At 46.6% G+C, this 22,500-nt stretch overlaps 1 protein-coding gene across 3 annotated transcripts in view; it reads right to left on the bottom strand.

The window, feature by feature from the left end:
- The window catches only part of LOC139746255 (uncharacterized), a 367,928-nt gene that overhangs the window by 221,471 nt on the left and 123,957 nt on the right, over window positions 1-22,500 (bottom strand). For all 3 annotated transcript variants that reach the window (XM_071657280.1, XM_071657278.1, XM_071657277.1), the window contains exon 2: window positions 1-249. This exon is cut by the window's left edge and continues 718 nt beyond it. In XM_071657280.1, coding sequence (XP_071513381.1) covers window positions 1-246 — 246 coding nt within the window. In that variant the 5' untranslated portion in view covers window positions 247-249. The remainder of the gene's footprint in view (window positions 250-22,500) is intronic.

Here is a 22,500-nt window from a genome sequence, read left to right as displayed (position 1 = left end):
CAGGTCGCCCACCTCCATGGGTAGTGGGGAACCCGTGTGGGTGGGGCGGAGGCTCAGGCCACGCCCACTGGGGATCATGCTGGCCACGCTGAAGGGGCTGGAGAAGGCGGGGAAGGCCGAGGACGGGGGGCTGGGGAAGGGGGGAGACGGGGGCTCTGGGCGGGGCGGGGTGACGGCCGGGGGTGTCATGAGGGGCTGCTGGCCCCCCGTCAGGGCGCGACTCACCCCCTCAGCGGCGCTCATCATTACCTGGGGGAGACAGAGACCGGGGGTTAATGAAAGGCACACCTCACCTGGCAACACGTGCCTTCCTTAATCACCTTACTAAGACCTCTAACAACGCTAACCACGTCGGGGCTTCGATGGCCACTCGCCATCGGGTCGCGACGAACAGACGTACACATCAACGAGGCAAACGTACACGAGTCCCCTACGTACACACGAAGGGCCTCTGTGTACACGAGGACCCTATCATGTACACTATCAGTACACATCTATCTATGCCAGTGTACATCTATCTATATATCTATCTACTTGCGGGAATCTGGTCCTCCAGCTCAAGGGGATTCCAAACCCCCACCTCCACTACACACCCCAGCCTCGTCGTCTGACGTGGGGATGAACCACACAATATCCAAGCCTGCTAACTCATGTATGGGGGATTGCCTCCACACATGGTGAAGCCACTCAAGCTAGTGTAGGGGTCTGGGGATAACTGACACTCCAAACACACACACACACACACACACACACCTCGGACTCCACGCGTCTCCACACATACATGCAAGACTCATATCATGGCCCCCAGAGCCCCTCATATGATCCGTATGTGGGAGGAAACTGTAAAAGAACCCAACTTCTGATGATTCGAATATAATCTTCACATGGGAGACATTCCAATTACATGGGAGTTACTGCTTCAAGCACATTCTAAAGCATTTTACAATTCAAGCCTCCAACATTTTAAACACATGCAAGACATAGCCTTACACTCTCCTTTGCCTAGGGCTATCCTACGTGATGAATATCAAATCACTTGCTTCTCCTTAGAGCTGAATGGGGACGTTGGATTGGACCCGCACTTATCCAAAAGCACCTACTTTTTTTTTTTTTTATTTCCAGTGGTCTAAAACGCTTACCTAAAGTGGATCATCCTCCACCCCTCTCTTTGGGGCGGGAATAAAATCAAAATCCCTCCCACCATATCAACCCTCTTCAAGCCAATCCCTCTCCCTCTCCCTCCACCGTTATGCTGTATCCCTCTTCCCTATGCTACAGGTATCATTTCGGCCCCTGGTCTCCAGATCTGTCCGCGGCCGCGTCCCAGCGTCGAAGACTTGGGGCCCTTGGCTCACACTACATTTGGCAGCCGCTTCCCACACTTTCCTTCTGGTGTCCAGCCAATCGAGGATTGGTCGTTATAACACTCTCCCTTTTGGATGAAATACCACAATCCCCAATACGTTAAGGGGAAAGGGAGCTAAGGGATAAAGGGGAAACTAAAGGGAAAAAAGCTTGGAGGAAGAGGAGGGGAGGGGGGAGCTAAGGGTAATGTATCTAGAGAGGAAAGGGGTCTCAAGGGATAAGGGGCTCACTAGAAGGATACATCTGAAGGGGAAAGGGAAAGGGGAGTTAAGGGGTAAAGGGAGAGAAGCTAGGAGGAGGTGGAGGGAGCAGCTATGGGCAGAGAACCTAGGAAGGAAAAGGGTCTCTGAGGGGAAAGGGGGAGGTCACTAAGGAGGGGAGAGCAGGCCGCCCCTAGAGGAGAAGGGTAGGGAGAAGAGCTACCCCGTGAGAGGGGAAAAGGGGGAAGAGGTGAAGGGGGGCGGAGGGCAGGGGGAGGCATCCAGCACACCTGAGTCCTGGTTTTATTATGTTGTAATGTGTTGGGAGATAATCTTGAAAATTCCACCCTGCGACTTCCCGGCCTCGTAAAAATTCGGTGGTCGGTGCGTCGAGGGGGGGGGGGGGGGTCTGGTGTCTGTTGGGGGTAGGGGACGTCGCCCCCCCAGACCTCCCCTCAGAGGAGGACGAGGGAGGAGGGAGGGGGGCCAGCAGCAGCAGCACCAGAAGCGAAGGACCACATATGAAAATTTAACTGGTGGAGGACCCAGGGGTTGGTCGTCCAATAACCCGACTGAATCATGTCGCAAAGGGGGTGTGGTGGGTTCTGACAATGGGGTGGCGCGCTGTGGTGGTGGGGAATGGGGGATAAGGTATATGGGTGGTGTGGTGATGGGTGGTGGGAGAAGGAAGAAGTGGTGGTGTAAAAGGGTGTCTGTCACTGCTGGTTTGGGTGTTTCCTTGTGTTGGAGAGGTGAGCAGAGGAGAGAGAGAGAGAGAGAGAGAGAGAGAGAGAGAGAGAGAGAGAGAGAGAGAGAGAGAGAGAGAGAGAGACCTTGCTTCTCTCTCTCTCTCTCTCTCTCTCTCTCTCTCTCTCTCTCTCTCTCTCTCTCTGACATACACACACACACACACACACACACACACACACACACACAGACAAAAACCACACCCCCATCTAGATATACCTGTCGCTGATAATGTTCTCCGTTTTCGTGAACTTAACAGACGATCATCTATCTCAAGATCAAAGCTAACTCTCTCTCTCTCTCTCTCTCTCTCTCTCTCTCTCTCTCTCTCTCTCTCTCTCTCTCTCTCTCCCTGGCAGCGTCGGGAGCTACTCGTGTGTAATGTTGTCGTCGATGCGCGACTCCCGAGACGAAAAGGAGTGGTGGAGGGGTGGTGGAGGGGTTCGTCGTCTTCTGTCGTCTCCGGCTGCGGATCTTGCAGGAGAGGTGGAGGGAGAGAGAGAGAGAGAGAGAGAGAGAGAGAGAGAGAGAGAGAGAGAGAGAGAGAGAGAGAGAGAGAGAGAGAGAGTGGTCGTTTTCCGCTGTCGCTCTCTGCGCCGTGCGGAACATGGTCGTGTTTTTCATGTTTTTTTTTTTCTCTCTCGTGTAAGTGGAGTCGAACCCTTGGGTAAAGAGGGAGCGAGGGGGGGGGGGGGCGTTTTGACTACCTACACACGGTGGTTAAGACATGCTCAGCAGGCCATTATCAAATGCAGAAATAGAAAGACCTTGAAGTAATCATCAGTTACGACCGAAAATGCGCTAATCAATGCATAATTGCGTATGCTAAGGACAACAGAATGTTCAGATTCAAAGCCACAAACGTAACACATCGAACCAAGACACAATTCTGAACAGGCTGTTCAGTTCTGATCATGCAACTCGATTCAGAGATGAAAAATTGGAACGCATACAGAGATGATCAACAAAACCAAATCCAACGCTTAGAAATAAACGTTATGAAGGCATACTTGGAGATCTCATGTCTGTTATACTTTTTTTTTCTAAAACAGTACAGATTTTGAAGAGATCTAATAGTTTCTCTTTTAATTCTAAATTATTTTGACAACTCACACCAATTTATATCGCAGTTTCCTATAGAATTTCCACGTCAGTATATTCTTTCTATATTGCTATTTTTCATCTGGTTTATGTGTCGGAGGGAGTGGTGGGTGGGGAGGAGCCTTCTGCTGTACCGTCAGGTCTCCATCTATAGTGGAGGGTCGGGAGGAGCCTTCTACTTTACCCATCCTGTCTCCATCTATAGTGGTGAGTGGGGAGGGGCCTTCTACTTTGCTATCCTCTCTCCATCTACAGTGGTGGGTGGAGAGGAGCCTTCTACTTTACCATCCTGTCTCCATCTATATCGATTACGACCTTTGGACGCACAATTACTGTCCTCCAGTGGCTAAGCTCGTCACGTAGCGTCACGCTCCCCCGTAACACGTGACTCCCGCGCACACCTCTCCCTCACCCGTCTAACCTTCCCCCCAACCCCTTCCCCTCACCTTATCTACCCCCCCTCCCTCCCTCCCCGGAGGAGGAGGCTATCCATCACCTGACGCGGGCACACGCCCTCACCCGTCCTGCCATCTAGTTAACCTTGCCAATGGTGTGCAACCGAGACATGTCTGCTCCCTCCCTCCTTCTTCCCTTCCACCCTCCCTCCCCCTCCTTCTTCCATCCCCCGCCCAAAAAAAACCCTCATATCTTCCTCCCACTCTCCCATCTCCAACACATCCCCCACCAAAGTTGCTGTCTCTCTCCCTTCCTCTCCATCATGTCCACTCCTTTCTTCACCACCATAATGTCCTCCCTCATCCTAGACCACCAACACCTCGACCTTCTCCAAGACTATCCTCATCCCTCCTCCAACACTATCATCTTCCCCTCTCCAATACTACCACCTTCTGCTCTCCAACACCACCATCTCCTCTCCAACAAATGAAATCTTCCTCTTACTTCCTCCAACACTACAACATCTCCCTACACTTTCTCCAACGCCAGTGCATCCCCCCCCCTTACCACCACCATTCAGCACCAACAACCCCCTCTCCTTCTCCAACACCAACACCACCACTATCCTTGATAAGTCTCACTTTCTTTGTCTTCCACTCTCACTTTTACTCTCCCCCTACCCACTTCTTCCTCTCCCTCTCTACTCTCCCCCTCTCCCTCTCTACTCTCTCCCTCTCCCTCTCTACTCTCTCCCTCTCCCTCTCCCACAGTCCCTTGCCAGGCGGGGATCTGGAGATAAAGAGGTATTAATGAACCTTAAATATACCTGAGACCAACTAAATGGTTAGCTGTGTGTGTGTGTGTGTGTGTGTGTGTGTGTGTGTGTGTGTGTGTTGTTGCTGGAGGAGGAAGGGGCGTGGGGAGGGGTAAGGTGTAGGGGATAGGCGAGCAGGCGTCACTTAGCACCTCTTCCTTTACCCTAAATAGCCGAGGGGGATGGGGAATGGGGGATGGGGGATGGGGAATGGGGAGTAGGTTTGGGGGGGGGGGGGGGTAGGGAATTACCTCACATCGTTGATTAATAATAACAGCGTCTACTGCCAGGTAGCAGGGGGGGGGGGGGGGAGAGGGAAGGGGGAAGTCTGTATTGGGGGGAGGGGAGATGGGAGGAGGGTGGAAAGGAAGGGTGACAAGAGAGGCGAAGTGAGGGGAGAGGGGTGATGGCAGTGCGGGAGGGGGGAGGTGTAGCGAGGGGAATGAGGAGGAGAGGTAGTAGTGAGTAGCAGGGGGGGGTGAGGGGAGGGGTCGTGAGGGGAGGCGGTGGTGGGGGGGTGATGGGTGGGGTGGGGAGGGGGAGAGAGAGAGAGGCACCAGACCCGGGAACTTGGCACCTGAGAGGCAGCAGTGCCTCGCCTCGCATGAACACCTCAAGTGATTGGCACCTTTAATGGTGGCACTGACACCCCCCCTCCCCCCTCCCACCCGCCATGTACAGCCTCCCCCCCCCCCCACGACCCTAAGGTAAGAGTTACAGTAATTACCTATTTGGACAGTACAGGAGGGAGGGGAAGAGGGGGGTCGGTGGGTTTCCCCCACACTTGTGGGGTAAGGGGGGTGTGTGGTGGTTTCCCCCACACTCGTGGGGTAAGCAGGGGGGGTGGGTTTCCCCCACACTCGCTGTACTACCCCCCTCTCCTCCCCTTATCTCTTTTTTGAACTTTCTCTATCTCACATCTTATCAAACTCGTGTACATTATCAACATCCAAATTCCCTCACTCACTCACTTGTAATCGTCCATTTCCTAGGTGAATTTGAACATGTAGTTGTTGACGTCTTTCTGATCAAGTTCACTGTTCACTCTCGCGTTCTGGCCCCTGGTTCTTCGAAGCACTGTTCACTGCTGACTCCGGTCCCTCTATCCTCTGCATCTCTAGAAGCACTGCTGGTCACTTCTGGCAACGCGAAACTCTCATTCGTAAACTCATTCGTTGGCGAGTCTCCCCGTACCTCTTCTGTCTTCTATAAATGGGTAAAAATTTCGGCTTCCGAATTCTCGCTTTTAACTCACCTCTCCCGGTCCTTTGACGGACCTCCTCCGGACCTTCTCTCTAAGTTCTCTTGTGCTTCTTTGAAGCAAGGTGGCGAAACCCGAGAATCGTGGTCCAGTCCAGGTCTGAAATGGGCTCTGAGTAGCCTCCCTCACTGAACATGTCCAGAACCATGAAGGTGTGAATACAGCCCCAACATTATCCACTGGCCAGTCAGTCTCCTTTTTTATTTACCTATCCTACGATGGAGCTCTGACCTCAAGGTCAGGTATAATGTCGACCCTCACCCCATCCCACCCCTCCGCTAAAGTCCCCCCCTTTTAACAGTCCTGTATCCTAGTTCAGTTGGACGATTTTCGTAATGCCCCTATTCTTCCCTCAACTCCATTTCCTTCGCTTCAGACGTCTCTTCTTGGACTTGAACAACATGGGACCAGCTCTGGATTCTGTCAGGGTTCCCCTGTGAGATGTGGCAATCCTCATCATGTTTTCTTCTTCCCTGTTTTCTATCGCCTTCATGACCTTGGCATCATCTGGATAATATATATTCAGTCATGATTGTGGTTCCTTTTTTTTTTTTTTTTTTTTTTTGGAGGGGTGGGTTATTTACGCAGGTGAAGAAATGCGGTGGTTGCAAGACCCAGCCTTGCGGAACACCACTAGTAACTCCAGCATGTATCGAGAACGTTCCTCTGACGTCTGTTCTTTCTGTTTCCACTTAGAAAACGTTTTGGTCTATCAAAGTCGTCAACCCACCCTCCCAGCTCTCGTTCCTGCCTGAATGTCCACCTTCTTTACCAGCCTCCGATGCGATACAGTGTCAAACGCTTTCTGGCAGTCTAGGAACGCGCAATCTGTCTACCCTTCTCTTTAGCCTATGATGGAGCTTACTCTCTCTTAGAAGTTCCACGAGATTCCTTCTATATCATTTCTCTCCACCCATGGTGTTCTATTTTGCAAGAAGACGACATCAATTTGGTGTTGATTTTATCTTTCCCAGTTTTTACAAAACGCACAGACCAATCTGCAGTTTAAAGCAATTTCACATTCTCCTATCTTAAGGTAATTAAGAGGATGACAATGCGATAAACAACGCGATAAATAAGTCAGACATGACGTTCATGACTATATCTTACGAGGTCGGCCAATTTTTTCCTCTTAAAATATAAATTGATTTTTTAAACATCGTAGTCTCTGCAAAATATGCAACTTGTGTTCTTGTTGAGATTGTATAATTTATTCTTCAGATTACATAATTCCTTCTGAAAATATAATCTATTCTTCAGAATATATATATATATATACATTATATATATATATATATATATATATATATATATATATATATATATATATATATAACATTCGTAAGTTATCAATTAATTTCTTTATCATTATATGATAATTGTTTACGTGTTTGTTTATTAATAACAAGTAAATAAACAGAATTTATTCATCGTGAAACTTTGGAGAAAATACCAGAAAACACAAAGTTTATTATTTAAAAAATAAAAAGTTTATTTTGTGATTGCTGGGAACAAAAGCACAGTCCTTCCCGGTGCTGTAACCCGTTACTGTACCCCACTACCTGTGATCTACTCTTTGTACCCCACCTTCACTGTAACAGTTCACTGCAGAGTATCGCTGTAACCTATCACTGTAGCCCATCTTCGTAACGAGTCCCTATAAAGCGTCACTGTATCTCTCCTTCACTGTAATCCATATCTGTAACCCTTCCTAGTAATCCGTTACTTTAGTCCATACCTGTAACCCTAAGTCCATAACTGTAATCCGTCACTGTAAGAGATGCCCCTAAAGAGTCCCTGTAACGCATTTGTATCACCCTCCACTGTAAGAGGTCACTGTAACCTATCACAACAGGTCCCTGGAAAGCGTCACCGTAAACCATTACAGTAACCAACCACTGTAACATGTTATAGTACGGGTTTCTGTAACCCATTTCTGTAACCTGGGCACCGTAACACTTTCTACGTAACCCTTGACTGTAACGCTGATCCTCGTAACACGCCAACGCCATCCTTTACTGTAATCCTGATCGCTGTAACACGTTAGCGGCACCTTTCGCTGTAACCAACCACCGTAACAATGCAGTGACACCCGTCACCGTAACACTTCAGCGTCACGAGCCACCTGCACGCGTCACTGTCATCCGTCACAATACCCCCCCCCCCTTTGCTCATCTCCCCCAGCCAAGCACCTTCCCCCCCACCACCACCACGCCCCATCATCTCCCCTTCCCATCGTCTCTCTCTCTCTCTCTCTCTCTCTCTCTCTCTCTCTCTCTCTCTCTCTCTCTCTCTCTCTCTCTCTCTCTCTCTCTCTCTCATCTCTACACCCCGCGCCTGAACCAGTCTTGAACCCTCCCCCCATCATTTCCCCAGTCAGAACCCGTCGTAACAACACCCCTCCTCCCCCTCACCCCCCAACTACACCCCGCGTCTAGGACTCCCCCACCCCTCAATTAAGTCCCCCCCCCATTCCCCACTCCCCAACCCGCAACCCACCAAATCGCTTGCTTGATGCTCTCGTAACGAACTGGGGAGAGGGGGTGGGGGGTGGGGGGGTGTGTTCGTCCGACGGTCATCGCTACGATCCCGCCCCTGACGAAGCGCTTCAGGCCGCCCGCCGACGCGCCTCGCCGCTCCTCTACTACTACTACCCCCCCCCCCCTCCCCATCCACCCTCCCTGCGACGTGTTTACGTGGATGATGCGCCATCGCGTCGCACGCGGGGGGGCGGCGCTGGTCGCACGTCAGGTCGGGGAGGGAGAGACGCATCCTCGAACGTAGCTCCCCCCCCCCCCGGGTGGTGGCCCTTACCACGGGGCTGCGCTGAAGGGGAAAGGGGGGGTTGGGTGGGGGTGGGCCAGGGGGGACGGACAGAGTGGGGGGGGGGGGAAGGGTGGATCTGTTGTCGTTATCAGGGCGACGCAACGGCCAAGGTAAACGACACAGGATTCATAAGCGTGGAGGGGGAAATAGCGTGAGATACCCCCCCCCCCCCCCCCCCCGACGTGCCCCGGTTTACGTAAACACCACGGTTAAGGAACGAATGATTTACCTCCTCACCTCCCCCTACACACACACACACACACACACACACCTACACCTCACACACCTGTCGCAGGGTGAGGGGGGAGGACACACACACACACACACACACCTACACCTCACACACCTGTCGCAGGGTGAGGGGGGAGGGGGGTAGGACACACACACACACACACCTACACCTCACACACCTGTCGCAGGGTGAGGGGGGAGGACACACACACACATGCACACACACCTCATATCTACTGCAGGTATGAGGGACAGGTATGTCTGGTACTCCTCCTACACACCTTCCACCACAATACATATACATGACTTCCTCACACACCTGCTTCGGCTCACGTTCTAACACACCTGTTTGTCACACCTGGCGTAGGACGCATCTCACACCTCTGCCACAGGTATGGAGGGCAGGTGTGCACACCTGTTTCTCACACCTGGCGAAGGACGCACCTCACACCTCTGCTACAGGTATGGAGGGCAGGTGTGCACACCTGTTTCTCACACCTGGCGAAGGACGCACCTCACACCTCTGCTACAGGTAGGAAGAACAGGTGTTGGTGCTGTTTCTCAGCCATCGTCGCAGGCATCGTCTGGACCCCAGAGAGCTCTGCGATAGCCATGTCACTGTGCTAATGAAAATAATGATTCAAAAACAAGACAAAAAATATATATATACGTCTTGCGTACGACAATAACCCCCCCCCCCCCCCCCGCGATAGCTGCATTAAGAACACCTACGATACCCGATCGCTGTGTAGAGGGAAGCAATTCACGATACCCGATCTCTGTGTAGGGGGAAGCTATTTTACGATACCCCCGATCGCTGTGCAGGGCGAGAAGCTATTTACGATACCCGATCACCACCCGAGACTATCCGAGCTGTAAACGATACCTGACCGTAAATAAAGGAAAGGAGTGGGGGGAAAAGAAAGAAAGATTGGTTAGGAAGATCACTCTGCGATGGGAGAAGCAACACACACTAACACGATACAAATAAAGACTTGGCAGATAAAGTAAACCTTTCTAGAGAGAGAGAGAGAGAGAGAGAGAGAGAGAGAGAGAGAGAGAGAGAGAGAGAGAGAGAGAGAGAGAGAGAGAGAGAGAGAGAGAGCTGCTCTCCGCACCTTCCCCAACCACGAACGGGGTCAAAAATAGGGAATGGGAATGGGGGATCTGTAAAGGAAATAGGGTATGGGACCCGTCCCCAAACCGTAGACGAATTGGCGAATGGGGCCTCTTGCGAATGGTAATGGGTGGGGAAGCCTGGGGACGAAATGGGGATGGAGCTTACGGACGAGATGGGGTGAGGGATGGGGGGAAGAGAGACAGACTTCTAGACAAAATGGGAAAATGGGGTGTGGACGAAATGGAGTACAGAGAGCATCATAGACCTGTCCATGAAATGGGGAAGACAGGTCCTGTAGAGGTGGAGTGACGGGTTGGAGAAGAAATTGGGGACATAATGCGGACCCACGAGCAGATGATGTGTATTGATGATAGAATGTATCTAGCATTCACTGAGGGATGTTCGTAGCCGCTCCGCACCCGCAACGCGTGACCGCTAACCGCTTCGACGAATCCATCCATCTACAAAAGGGATAAACGAGTGAAAACGGGGAGTGGGGGTGTGGGTTGTTTACAGGAGTAGAGAGAAAATGAAAGAGGGGCAGGTAAGATGGGAGGCCAGACGCCACATGAGCGAGAGAGAGGGAGGGGCCACCAAGACTCCCCTGCCTGGGGAGAGGGGAGAGGAAGACGTAGGGCGGGGAGAGGAGAGGAGGGGGAGGGAGGGAGAGAGAGTGAGAGAGGGGGGGATATGCAAACGAGGAACCAATACCAGCATACCAAGTGAGAGAGAGAGAGAGAGAGAGAGAGAGAGAGAGAGAGAGAGAGAGAGAGAGAGAGAGAGAGAGAGAGAGAGAGAGAGAGAGAGTGGGGAGGTTGGTTGGGGGAGGGAGGGAGGGTAGGAAGGAAGGAAGGTGGGGTGGGGGAAGAGAGAGGGAGAGAAGGGGGTGTGGAGGGGAAGGGAGTGTGTGTGGGGGGGGGGGTGTTTGGAGGGATGTGCCAAAGAGATTGTCGGGTTCGCTAATTTTACAACGGCTGCCTGGCTGGCTAGGTGTGTGTGTGTGTGTGTGTGTGTGTGTGTGTGTGTGTGTGTACGTGTGTGTGTGTGTGTGTGTGTGTGTGTGTGTGTGTGTGTGTGTACGTGTGTGTGTGTGTGTGTGTGTGTGTGTGTGTGTGTGTGTGTGTGTGTGTGTGTGTGTGTGTGTGTGTACACCACTTTGCATACTCGGCAGTCAAGCTCCACCCACGTCGCTGGGGCATTACCCTTCCTCGCCACTTTCCCCAACTCTCCCCTCTTATTCACCCCCTACATGCGGTGCTGACCCTCACCACACGCCCCGCACGACGTCGCATGCGGCCGACGGCAGCATGCGGCGGGGCCAGAGCGCCGCACGGAACACTCCTTTCATCGAGAAAAAAAGAAAACCAGAACTTTAGAATGAAAATTCCGATATGCAAATCAGGCCTCAGTGTTTCTGGGAGGGGAGGGCGCAGCCCTTCCCCTTTACCCTCCCACTTTTCCCGGCGCCCGCTCCAAACATGGCCGGGCGCCTTCGTCCACGCAAAATCGGCCCTTTTTTTTTTTTTTTTTGAGCGGGATATATATTTCTTTTTCCCTCCGTCGATATCAGATCACACTGGACGGTGAGGTCGTGTCTATATTTGACCTCACAAAGCTCACGACGGATTCTCTGAGTTGTGAGGGGCAGGGGAGGGGAGGGGATCCCATAAAATGAGACGGAAAAGGGGATAAACGATAGGGAATTTTTAATATAGAATTTACATGGTCGTAACTGTTGTGGTCAAGGGTCGTACCGTCGTGCTCAAGGGTCGTACCGTTATGTTTAAGGGTCGTACCGTCGTGCTCAAGGGTTGTACGATCGTGTTAATGGGTCGTACTGCCTTGCTCAAGGGTCGTACCGTCGTGCTCAAGGGGTCGTACCGTCGTGCTCAAGGGTTCGTACCGTGGTGCTCAAGGGGTCGTACCGTCGTTCTCCGAGGATCAAACGGAGACAATAAAAATCCCATAAATCCGACATCCAAATGTATACATCTACTCATATAAACTATTACAGGAAAGATGCTACACATGGGGTCCTGAAACCGAGATAGCGTGCAATCTGCCTCTGATATCTTCATCACACACTGCGTGATCCACTCCCCAACACCTAAGGCAAGGGGGCCGGGCGGCACAACTGTGACATATCGGGCGTCTGATAAGAGAGATAACTGCTAACTTTTCGGCCGAGGCTACAACAGAATGTGATATCTATAAGTAACTAAGTTAACGGGCGAAACAGTAGCTCACCATATCTGACCTGTGATAGCGAGAGAATATCACTTCCGGAAGCTGATAAAAGAAACTGTTATCATATCATATGTATACTGATAAAAAACTGATATCATATATATATATATATATATATATATATATATATATATATATAATATATATATTCCTATGAGTCCACGGGGAAAATGAAACACGAAAAGTTCCCAAGTGCACTTTCATGTAATAATCACATCATCAGGGGAGACACAAAAGAGGAATATAACAGTCAGTTGATATACATCGAAGAGACGAAGCTAGGACGCCATTTGATAAACATGTGATTGTCCATGTATATATATATATATATATATATATATATATATATATATATATATATATATATATATATATATATATATATATATATATACACACCTTGCCATATGGTCCTGCTATCTTGTTATCTGGTCGTGTTATCTCGATATAAGGGACGTTTGGAAACCACGATCTGCACCAAACGCGAGGGGACTGGTCATCACACCTAGTCTTATCAAGGATAGGCAAGTGGTGTGTGTGTGTGTGTGTGTGTGTGTGTGTGTGTGTGTGTGTGTGTGTGTGTGTGTGTGTGTGTGTGTGTGTGCCAAGAGCTCAATCTCCGACTAGCCTAGTAAGCTAAGGGAAGGACGAACACCTGGGTTGGGTGTGGGCCTACTGCCGTAACCGGGATTCGAACCCATGCTGACATCATGACTTCAACTTTTGTGGTTTTTAAGTTTATTCTAATTACAAAAGAGAGAAAAAAATTCCTCTCTACATAGCATGAAATGAGCAGATGGAATTTATTCCGTTGTGCGACCACAGTTATCAAACAAGAATAAATCGTCTTCTTTACCCCATACCCAGTAAAGTAACACCTTTGATTATAATTATCAATCATAATTAAGATAAATGGTCTTAACACTTTATCCAGTAAGATAAAAACTGGTAATAAATGTTAAAATTTTCATGAAAAGGTATCTGAAAAAGAGAGGGGTACACAAAGTCGCTAATACTGAAAGCAAATATAATTTCTACTGAATTAAAATATCATAACAAAAACAATAACTGATGTGCACTGCATTCTACTGAATATATATATATATATATATATATATATATATATATATATATATATATATATATATATATATATATATATATATATATATATATATATGCCATTTACTGTATGAGAGAATGTAAATTCTCTACCCGTTTTATGAGCTTGGCAATTCACAGTAAATTTAAGTTCCCAAGTGCACTTTAGTGTAATAATCAACTGACTGTTATATTTCCTTCTGTAGCTTCCCTAATGATGTGATTATTACACGAAAGTGCACTTGGGAACTTACCGTGTTTCAATTCCCCGTGGGCTCAATAAAAATAGAATTGATCACGCGCTGAACTGATATCCTTTTCAATACATACATACATACATACATACATATATATATATATATATATATATATATATATATATATATATATATATATATATATATATATATATATATATATATATATATATATATATAAAATCCCCTTTTGAATAAGAAAACAAAGCAAATTCTTAAAGTATACCTCTCTTATTCAAACCATCTAAGACAATTGGCGTCAAAGCAATCCTTCCACCACATTCAGGCGGGGCCGCAAGTACCACGCTCAGGCGAGGCCGCAAGTACACAGGCGGGGCCGCAAGTACACAGGCGGGGCCGCAACTACCACGCTCAGGCGGGGCGGCAAGTACCACGTTCAGGCGGGGCCGCAGTACAACGCTCAGGCGGGGCAGCAAGTACACAGGCGGGGCCGCAAGTACACAGGCGGGGCCGCAAGTACCACGCTCAGGCGGGGCCGCAAGTACCACGTTCAGGCGGGGCCGCAAGTACACAGGCGGGGCCGCAAGTACACAGGCGGGGCCGCAAGTACCACGCTCAGGCGGGGCCGCAAGTACCACGCTCAGGCGGGGCCGCAAGTACCACGCTCAGGCGGGGCCGCAAGTACACAGGCGGGGCCGCAAGTACCACGCTCAGGCGGGGCCGCAAGTACCACGCTCAGGCGGGGCCGCAAGTACCACGCTCAGGCGGGGCCGCAAGTACCACGCTCAGGCGGGGCCGCAAGTACCACGTTCAGGCGTGGCCGCAAGTACACAGGCGGGGCCGCAAGTATCAAGAGCGTTTGAGATAATGTTGCGCTAAACATTTTGTACCGCCTGATTCATAGGCATTTGAGCGCAGTCGTTAAAGTCTGCGCTTGTATAACAGCATTTTAGAGGCGGGTCTGCAGTTCCCACGAACGACCCCTTGTCGTACTTACATCTTAACTATTAATCTTAGACCACTTTTTTTTTTTTAATCTCTCTTTTTAACCTGTGGAGCGCCACGCCACGGGGCGACCTTCGTGCTGCGATGGGGCACGACGGTACGACCCTTGAGCACGACGGTACGACCCTTGAGCACGACGGTACGACCCTTGAGCACGACGGTACGACCCTTGATCTCGACGGTACGACCCTTGACCACGACGGTACGACCCCTGAGTATGATGGCCTAGCCATCACACTCATGGGTCGTACCTGCTGTGCTCATGGGTCGTACCTGCCGTGCTGAGGGGTCGTACCTGCCGTGCTCAGGGGTCGTACCTGCCGTGCATAGGGGTCGTACCTGCCGTGCACAGGGGTCGTACCGTCGTGCCTGAGGGGTCGTGTGTATCGTCGTCCTCAAGACATCCAACACTGTAAACTTCAGCGAACAACAAAGAGAGAGTGAATTATCTAACACAATGTTAGAAATGTTAGAAATGTTTCTAACATTTGCCAGATGTCTACGAGAGTAAACACAGCATTATCATTCCTTTTAAACAATTTCCTTTAAAACTTCATTATGTAAATGTGACCACGATTATCGAGGTATACTTAGTATACCCCAGCGGGTTTACCTGAGGTGTTTTAAATAGGTTAGTTTACCTCAGTCCCCGAGTTTCCGTCCGTCTAAGCCATAGGGGTGCATTGCCGTTCGTGGTCTTATCATTCTCATCCCTAAAAGCAATTTGTATTTCCGAGCTGGAAGCTTTTCTCGCGAACGGCAGCTCAAGTGACAGCTGCCAACAGCTGTTGGAACGCTCCCAAAGGCGTGATGAAAATCCTGCCAACGGCTTACCGAGGCGCAGTGCTACAAGCCTGCCAACGCATTTACCAACACCACCAGGCAACGCTGCATTATCCTGACGTCTATCAGCCAACGCTGTTGTCAGACGGGTCTCCGCAGCTGCCAACCATCCTTCCAACATTCAGGAGATGGACTTGGCCAGCCCTCTGTCACATCAACTTGCCAACGGCCAACTGCCAACATGTTTTTACCAAGGTCTGTGCCAACAGTTGGCCTCGAGGTTTCGTAAATCACTCTGCCAACCTGCCAACACTAGTGCTCGATTACCCACTTCCCCTTTGAACACCATGTTGGCAGCTTGCTACCAACACCTTTCCAACCACCCTACAGCCAACACCCTGCCAAGGTCTTTGACAACAGCCTCCTGCCAACACCTGCCCTACGTCTGTGTGCCATTAACAGCCCGTTACCGACACACAGCTAAGGTCTGTCGACACGAGATCTCGCACAGACCCTCCCTCCCTCTTGCCAACACCATATAAACCATCTGGTCCGTCCCGAAGACCAGTAGACGGACCATCTACCAACGTGAGGAGGTCATGGTCTGTTAAGGTCCTCCTGGCCCACTTGCCTTCAGGAGGTCCCTGACATACGCGATCTACCTCGTCTATCTATCCATCTACATCCGCTGTCTATCTACTCATCCGGCGATACGTCCACCTCTATATCTTTGTACTCACACTTGAGTAGATTCTGTAGTCCTCTGTCAGGCTATCTTTATCTATATATCTGTCTATCTACCTATCTATCTATCTATGTATCTCTCTCTCTCTCTCTCTCTCTCTCTCTCTCTCTCTCTCTCTCTATATATATATATATATATATATATATATATATATATATATATATATATATACACACACACGTATATATACACGTATCCATCTATCTATTTATCTATATATCCATCTATCTATCTATCTAGCTATTCATAATAATCAGCGGGACAGGTTCTACGGGAAAACTTGGCGGAAACACGAGTCGGCCCCGGTGTTTCGTTCCGCGTTTCCCACGGTCGTATCGGAGACCCATCAAAGATAACGTAAGAGATGGAGGGGGGGGGGGGGGGATGGCTGCGTTTACATCGTTTTTACATTTACGCGTTTTTTTTTTCTTTACTAAACGCAAGTTCAAAACCAGAGTGGATTTACAGCTGTGAGGTCAGGGTGGAAGGGGGGGGGGGGGAAGTTGATGGACTTAAAGGGGTAAATGCTTGTACTTAAGTGACTTAAGGGGTTAATGCTTGTACTTAAATGACTTAAGGGGTAAGAGCTTGTACTTAAGTGACTTAAGGGGCTAATGCTCGTACTCAAGTGACTTAAGGGATAAGGGCTTGTACTTAGGTGATTTAAAGGGTTAAATGCTTGTACTCAAGTGACTTAAGGGATAAGGGCTTGTAATCAAGTGACTTAAAGGGTTAAATACTTGTACATAAGTGACTTAAGGAATAAGGGCTTGTACTTAGGTGACTTAAGGGGTAAATGCTTGTGCTCAAGTAACTAGGTTGATGAATTTCAAGGGGTAGGTGATTCCACTCAAGGGGCAAGTCAATGCACGCAAAGTACAAGTGCTTCAAACTTAAATATAAAGTTGTCCTCATCAAAATCAAGTCACAGAACCACTTGTATTTCAAAGAAATAAGTTCCTTCACTCAAGGAAAAGACAGGTGACTGGCAGGTAAGGTTGTACTCATGAGATGTAGATCTTTGAACTCAAGAAGAACTATGATGTAGTACATGTGAAATAATCTAATTTTTTGTAATCAGAAGGTAATTTACGTAATTAATGACACAGTCTGCTAACAGAGGTTTACCAAATGGCGTCCTAGCCTCGTCTCTTCGATGTATATCAGCTGACTTATATTCCTCTCTTGTGTCTCCCCTGATGATGTGATTATTACACGAAAGTGCACTTGGGAACAACTTATCGTGTTTCATTTTCCCCGTGGACTAACAGGAATATATATATATATATATATATATATATATATATATATATATATATATATATATATATATATATATATATACATATATATAGTACAAACATATGTCACTCTTGGCTCTGAATTTTCCCATAACAGGTAAAAAACCCAACACACATGATAAAACCCAAAATTCCCTGATCCCAACAAAGTCTTCTATCAACGGTTCCAAGATCATTTTTTCTCCCCCCAACCTTGATTATGCAGGTCTGCACCAACAGACCACTCTGGCCACCAGAGACCACCATTACACAAAGACCACACCCCCTCCCCCCCACCACACACACACACAAAAAAAAAAAAATGTTTTATTCAGTTACACAGTCCAAGTGGGGAGGAAAGAAGGAATTTCTTCTTTTTTATATAAAATATCGATATAAAATAAGGGTTAACAGCGGGAAAGAAAATTATAATGCAGTGGTTTACGTAGATTTGTGGAGATAAATCTAGTTTTTTGTGGAAATGAGAAAGAAAATGAAATCAGAATGAATTTTTCCCATTTCCAGAGGATTATATATATATATATATATATATATATATATATATATATATATATATATATATATATATATATATATATGTATTACATATTCAATTACTTATATGTGGAATAGCCAGATTATATATTTAACATAGGTTGTTATATATATATATATATATATATATATATATATATATATATATATATATATATATATATATATATATATATATATATATATATCGACCGCTTAACAACCCTGGATTACAACCAGAAAAATTATGGAAAACGACCCACTGGAGTTCTCGATTCTTTTTTTTCCACCCATAATTTTTTTTTTTTCCCCTCCTGCTACTTTCCCACACACCGGCTGAGATAGTAGGGTGGGAGAGGGAGGGGAAGTTCGCCTTTTCCACAGAACAGGTAAAACGGCGAGAGAAGAACTTATTGTTCAGGTGTGAAGTGATGGAGGGGGGGGGGGGGGAGGGATAAGCCCAGAACCCGGCCCGGGAATACATTTTCTCTCTCTCTCTCTCTCTCTCTCTCTCTCTCTCTCTCTCTCTCTCTCTCTCAGAGGTGGTGGGGTGAGGAGGGGGTCGGGATCGTGGAGTGGGGTGGTTCCGTCCTACGAGATCGAAGGGGGGCCTTCCTTTCCCCCCGCTTAACGAACCTCGTCTACACGGATCAGGACAGACCCCCTACCAAAGACCATCCCTTGAGTACAGAGAGGTATGAGACCCTGCCACGGACCATCCTTTGAGTACAGAGGCAGAAGACCTTCTCACAGACCATCCTTTGAGTACAGAGGCAGAAGACCTCACAGACCATCCTTTGAGGACAGAGAGGCATGAGACCCCTACCACAGACCATGCTTTGAGGACAGAGAGGCATGAGACCCCTACCACAGACCATGCTTTGAGTACAGACAAGCCATGCAGCGTTCAGCGACGTGCCAAGAGAGGAGAAAAGAGAGGGTATGACACACTGTGGAACAGACTGGTACATAGAAACAGGCATAAACAGAGAGAGGAAAAGACCTTTGGCACAGAGAAACAATATTACATGATTCTGGTACAAGAATATTCGGGTTATGAGAATATTCATACACATGGATAATACATAAATAACTATATATATATATATATATATATATATATATATATATATATATATATATATATATATATATATATATATATATATATATATATGGTATAATTGCAATGTAAGTAGATGTATGAAGCTCGAGGTATGGTGATTATTATCATAAATATTCATAATTATAATTATTTCTCGCCAAACACAAGGTAGAGGGTAAACTGTGCTTCAGTATTGTACTATAATTCCGGGTTTTACTCTTTAAACACGACGGTACGACCCTTTGAGCACGATGATACGACCCTTGATCACGACGGTGCAACCCTTGAGCACGACGGTAAGACCCTTGAGCACGACGGTACGACCCTTGAGCACGACGGTAAGACCCTTGAGCACGACGGTACGACCCTTGAGCACGACGGTACGACCCTTTGAGCACGACGGTACGACCATTGAGCACGACGGTAAGACCCTTTGAGCACGACGGTACGACCCTTGAGCACGACGGTACGACCCTTGAGCACGACGGTAAGACCCTTTGAGCACGACGGTACGACCCTTGAGCACGACCCGTGCGTGCGATGGGCACCTTCCCCACCCAACCCTAAATGAGAGAGAGAGAGAGAGAGAGAGAGAGAGAGAGAGAGAGAGAGAGAGAGAGAGAGAGACAGAGAGAGAGAGAGAGAGACAGAGAGAGAGAGAGAGAGAGAAAGAGAGAGAGAGAGGCCCGGGCCTCTCGGACACAAAGCCCGCTAAAAACGCCATTAATCTCCACGAACATATTTATGCATTTTTCTCTCTTTTTTCCTTCTTTCATCCCACCTCGGCTATTATGTAGGCTACCCTCTTTTCCCACCTTTTGAAAAAGAAAAAAAGAAAAAAAAAGGCCTTTTCTTTCTCTCTCTTTTTTAAGCTTCACATACCTCTCCCTCCTCCTCCTCCCCCTACTTCATCCCCTTGTCCATCCCAACCCCCTCTCTTCCTCCCTACTCAAACTTTCCCTTTTTATGGAAAAAAGAAAATACACACACACACACATATTATATATATATATATATATATATATATATATATATATATATATATATATATATATATATATATATATATATATATATATATATATATTGGAAAGGATCACAATTTTGCGCGTGATCAAGATATTCCTATGAGTCCACGGGAAAAATGAAACACGATAAGTTCCCAAGTGCAGTTTCGTGTAATAATCACATCATCAGGGGAGACACAACAGTGAAACAAAAGTCAGTTGACATACATCGAAGAGACGAAGCTAGGACGCCATTTGGTAAACATGTTTACCAAATGGCGTCCTAGCTTCGTCTCTTCGTTGTATATCAACTGACTTTTATTTCTCTCTTATGTCTCCCCTGATGATGTGCTTATTGCACAAAAGCGCACTTGGGAACTTATCGTGTTTCATTTTCCCCGTGAACTCATAGGAACACACACACACACACACACACACACACACACACACACACATATCTATATCTATCTATCTATCTATCTATCTATCTATATATATATATATATATATATATATATATATATATATATATATATATATATATATATATATATATATATGCACATATATAAATGTAAATGTGTGTGTGTGTGTGTGTGTGTGTGTGTGTGTGTGTGTGTGTGTGTGTGTGAAGCAGTGTTGCCACCCCGGACCGCTGAGGTCACCTCCAGAGGGGGGAAGGGGGTGGTTGTTGAATGGTGTCTGGCAATACTGTCGTTACCATGGGAACCGAGACAGGAGAGGCATGTCGTATTCTATCATGACACACACGGGCTTAGGAAAATGTTCTGTGTACGTGCGAGTGTGTGTGTGTACATTGTCATCTGTGACTGTATACGGAGGGAGAGGGGGTTGTACACTCGTGTGTGTGTGTGTGTGTGTGTGTGTGTGTGTGTGTTTCTTCGTCGTCAAACGCACTATAGGAGCAGCAGTATTATATGATATATAATCACCGAGAAATATTATAACGTCGGAAAGTATACGTCTTTTAAAAGGAACCTGCCAGGCTGAGCCAGCTGTTCACACACGCCAACTTTGAATCACAAAACTCCAGGAAATATATATATATATATATATATATATATATATATATATATATATATATATATATATATATATATAGAGAGAGAGAGAGAGAGAGAGAGAGAGAGAGAGAGGTCATGTCTTATCGGGAATTTCTAAAATTAATGAATAAAATTTGTGTATAAGGAGCTGTGAGAGGTAGACAGACAGACAGACACTCACTTAATAATAACAACGATAATAATAATAATAATAATAATAATAATAATAATAATAATAATAATAATAATAATAATAATAATAACGCTAACAATAGCAGTAATAAAAACAAAATAATAAACTAATAATAATAATAATAATAATAATAATAATAATAATAATAATAATAATAAAATCAACAGAAAATGCGAACTGGCAATAAAAATCCCAACTATCAATTTTTGGCAAAAAAAGAAAGAAAAATAATAAAATAATATCAAATATCAGTTATCAATGATCCTGGCAAAGAAATACTGTGGAAGACTAAGCAGTTACAACCCAACGGGATCAAAAATAATGACAATTACATTTTACTCTTTTGCATATCATTAGCTCACATCACCCTATTCAAAGCAGGGTCTAATTACTCCTCTTTGTGGCTCACGGAGGTCTTAGGGGTGGAGAAGCAGGATTAAAGAAGACTTAACTACTCCTTTCATTCATTTGGGACGAAATATATACAAAAATAATCTTATTAAATGAAAAAAAAATAATTGAAAAGTAATCTAAATATGAAAGGCAAGTTCATTGAGGTACCCTGGAATATTATGGTCAAGGGAGACAAGATCACGTATTCTGTAATATATTATGTAATGTGCTATGTAATGGACCCTGTTATGTACTCTAATGTGCTATGTAATGTACTCTGTAATATGCTATATATAAGGTACTCTGTAATATGCTCTGGGATGTACTCTGTGATATGCTCTGTACTGTATTATGTAATCTCTAAAGTTTCCTGTAATGTGCTCTGTGATACACAGGGTGACTCCTTCCAGAACTACAAAAAACAAAAGGATGTAAGATACAGAGGACAAACAAACAAACAAACAAACAAAAAATATGATACTACCTAAATATGACTCAATATGGAAGAAAAATAGTTCTTAAAGAGCAAAAATTTACAGAAATGAATACATAATGATTTACAAAAACTGGAAGTAAATAAACTGGAAAAAAATTGGCCAACAATGGAGTGTAAATAATGTCTTCAATTCATGATTGGATTATGACAACACTGCATCCAGTCTCTGGTTGCTGACTGTTCCAGTCTCTGGTGGCTGACTGTTCCAGTCTCTGGTTGCTGACTGTTCCAGTCTCTGGTGGCTGACTGTTCCAGTCTCTGGTTGCTG

The sequence above is a fragment of the Panulirus ornatus genome, chromosome 64, assembly GCF_036320965.1.
Source record: "Panulirus ornatus isolate Po-2019 chromosome 64, ASM3632096v1, whole genome shotgun sequence".
NCBI classification, from domain to species: Eukaryota; Metazoa; Arthropoda; class Malacostraca; order Decapoda; family Palinuridae; genus Panulirus; species Panulirus ornatus.
The sequence above is the reverse complement of the archived record's forward strand: the minus strand, read 5'-3'. Positions and strand labels throughout refer to the sequence as shown.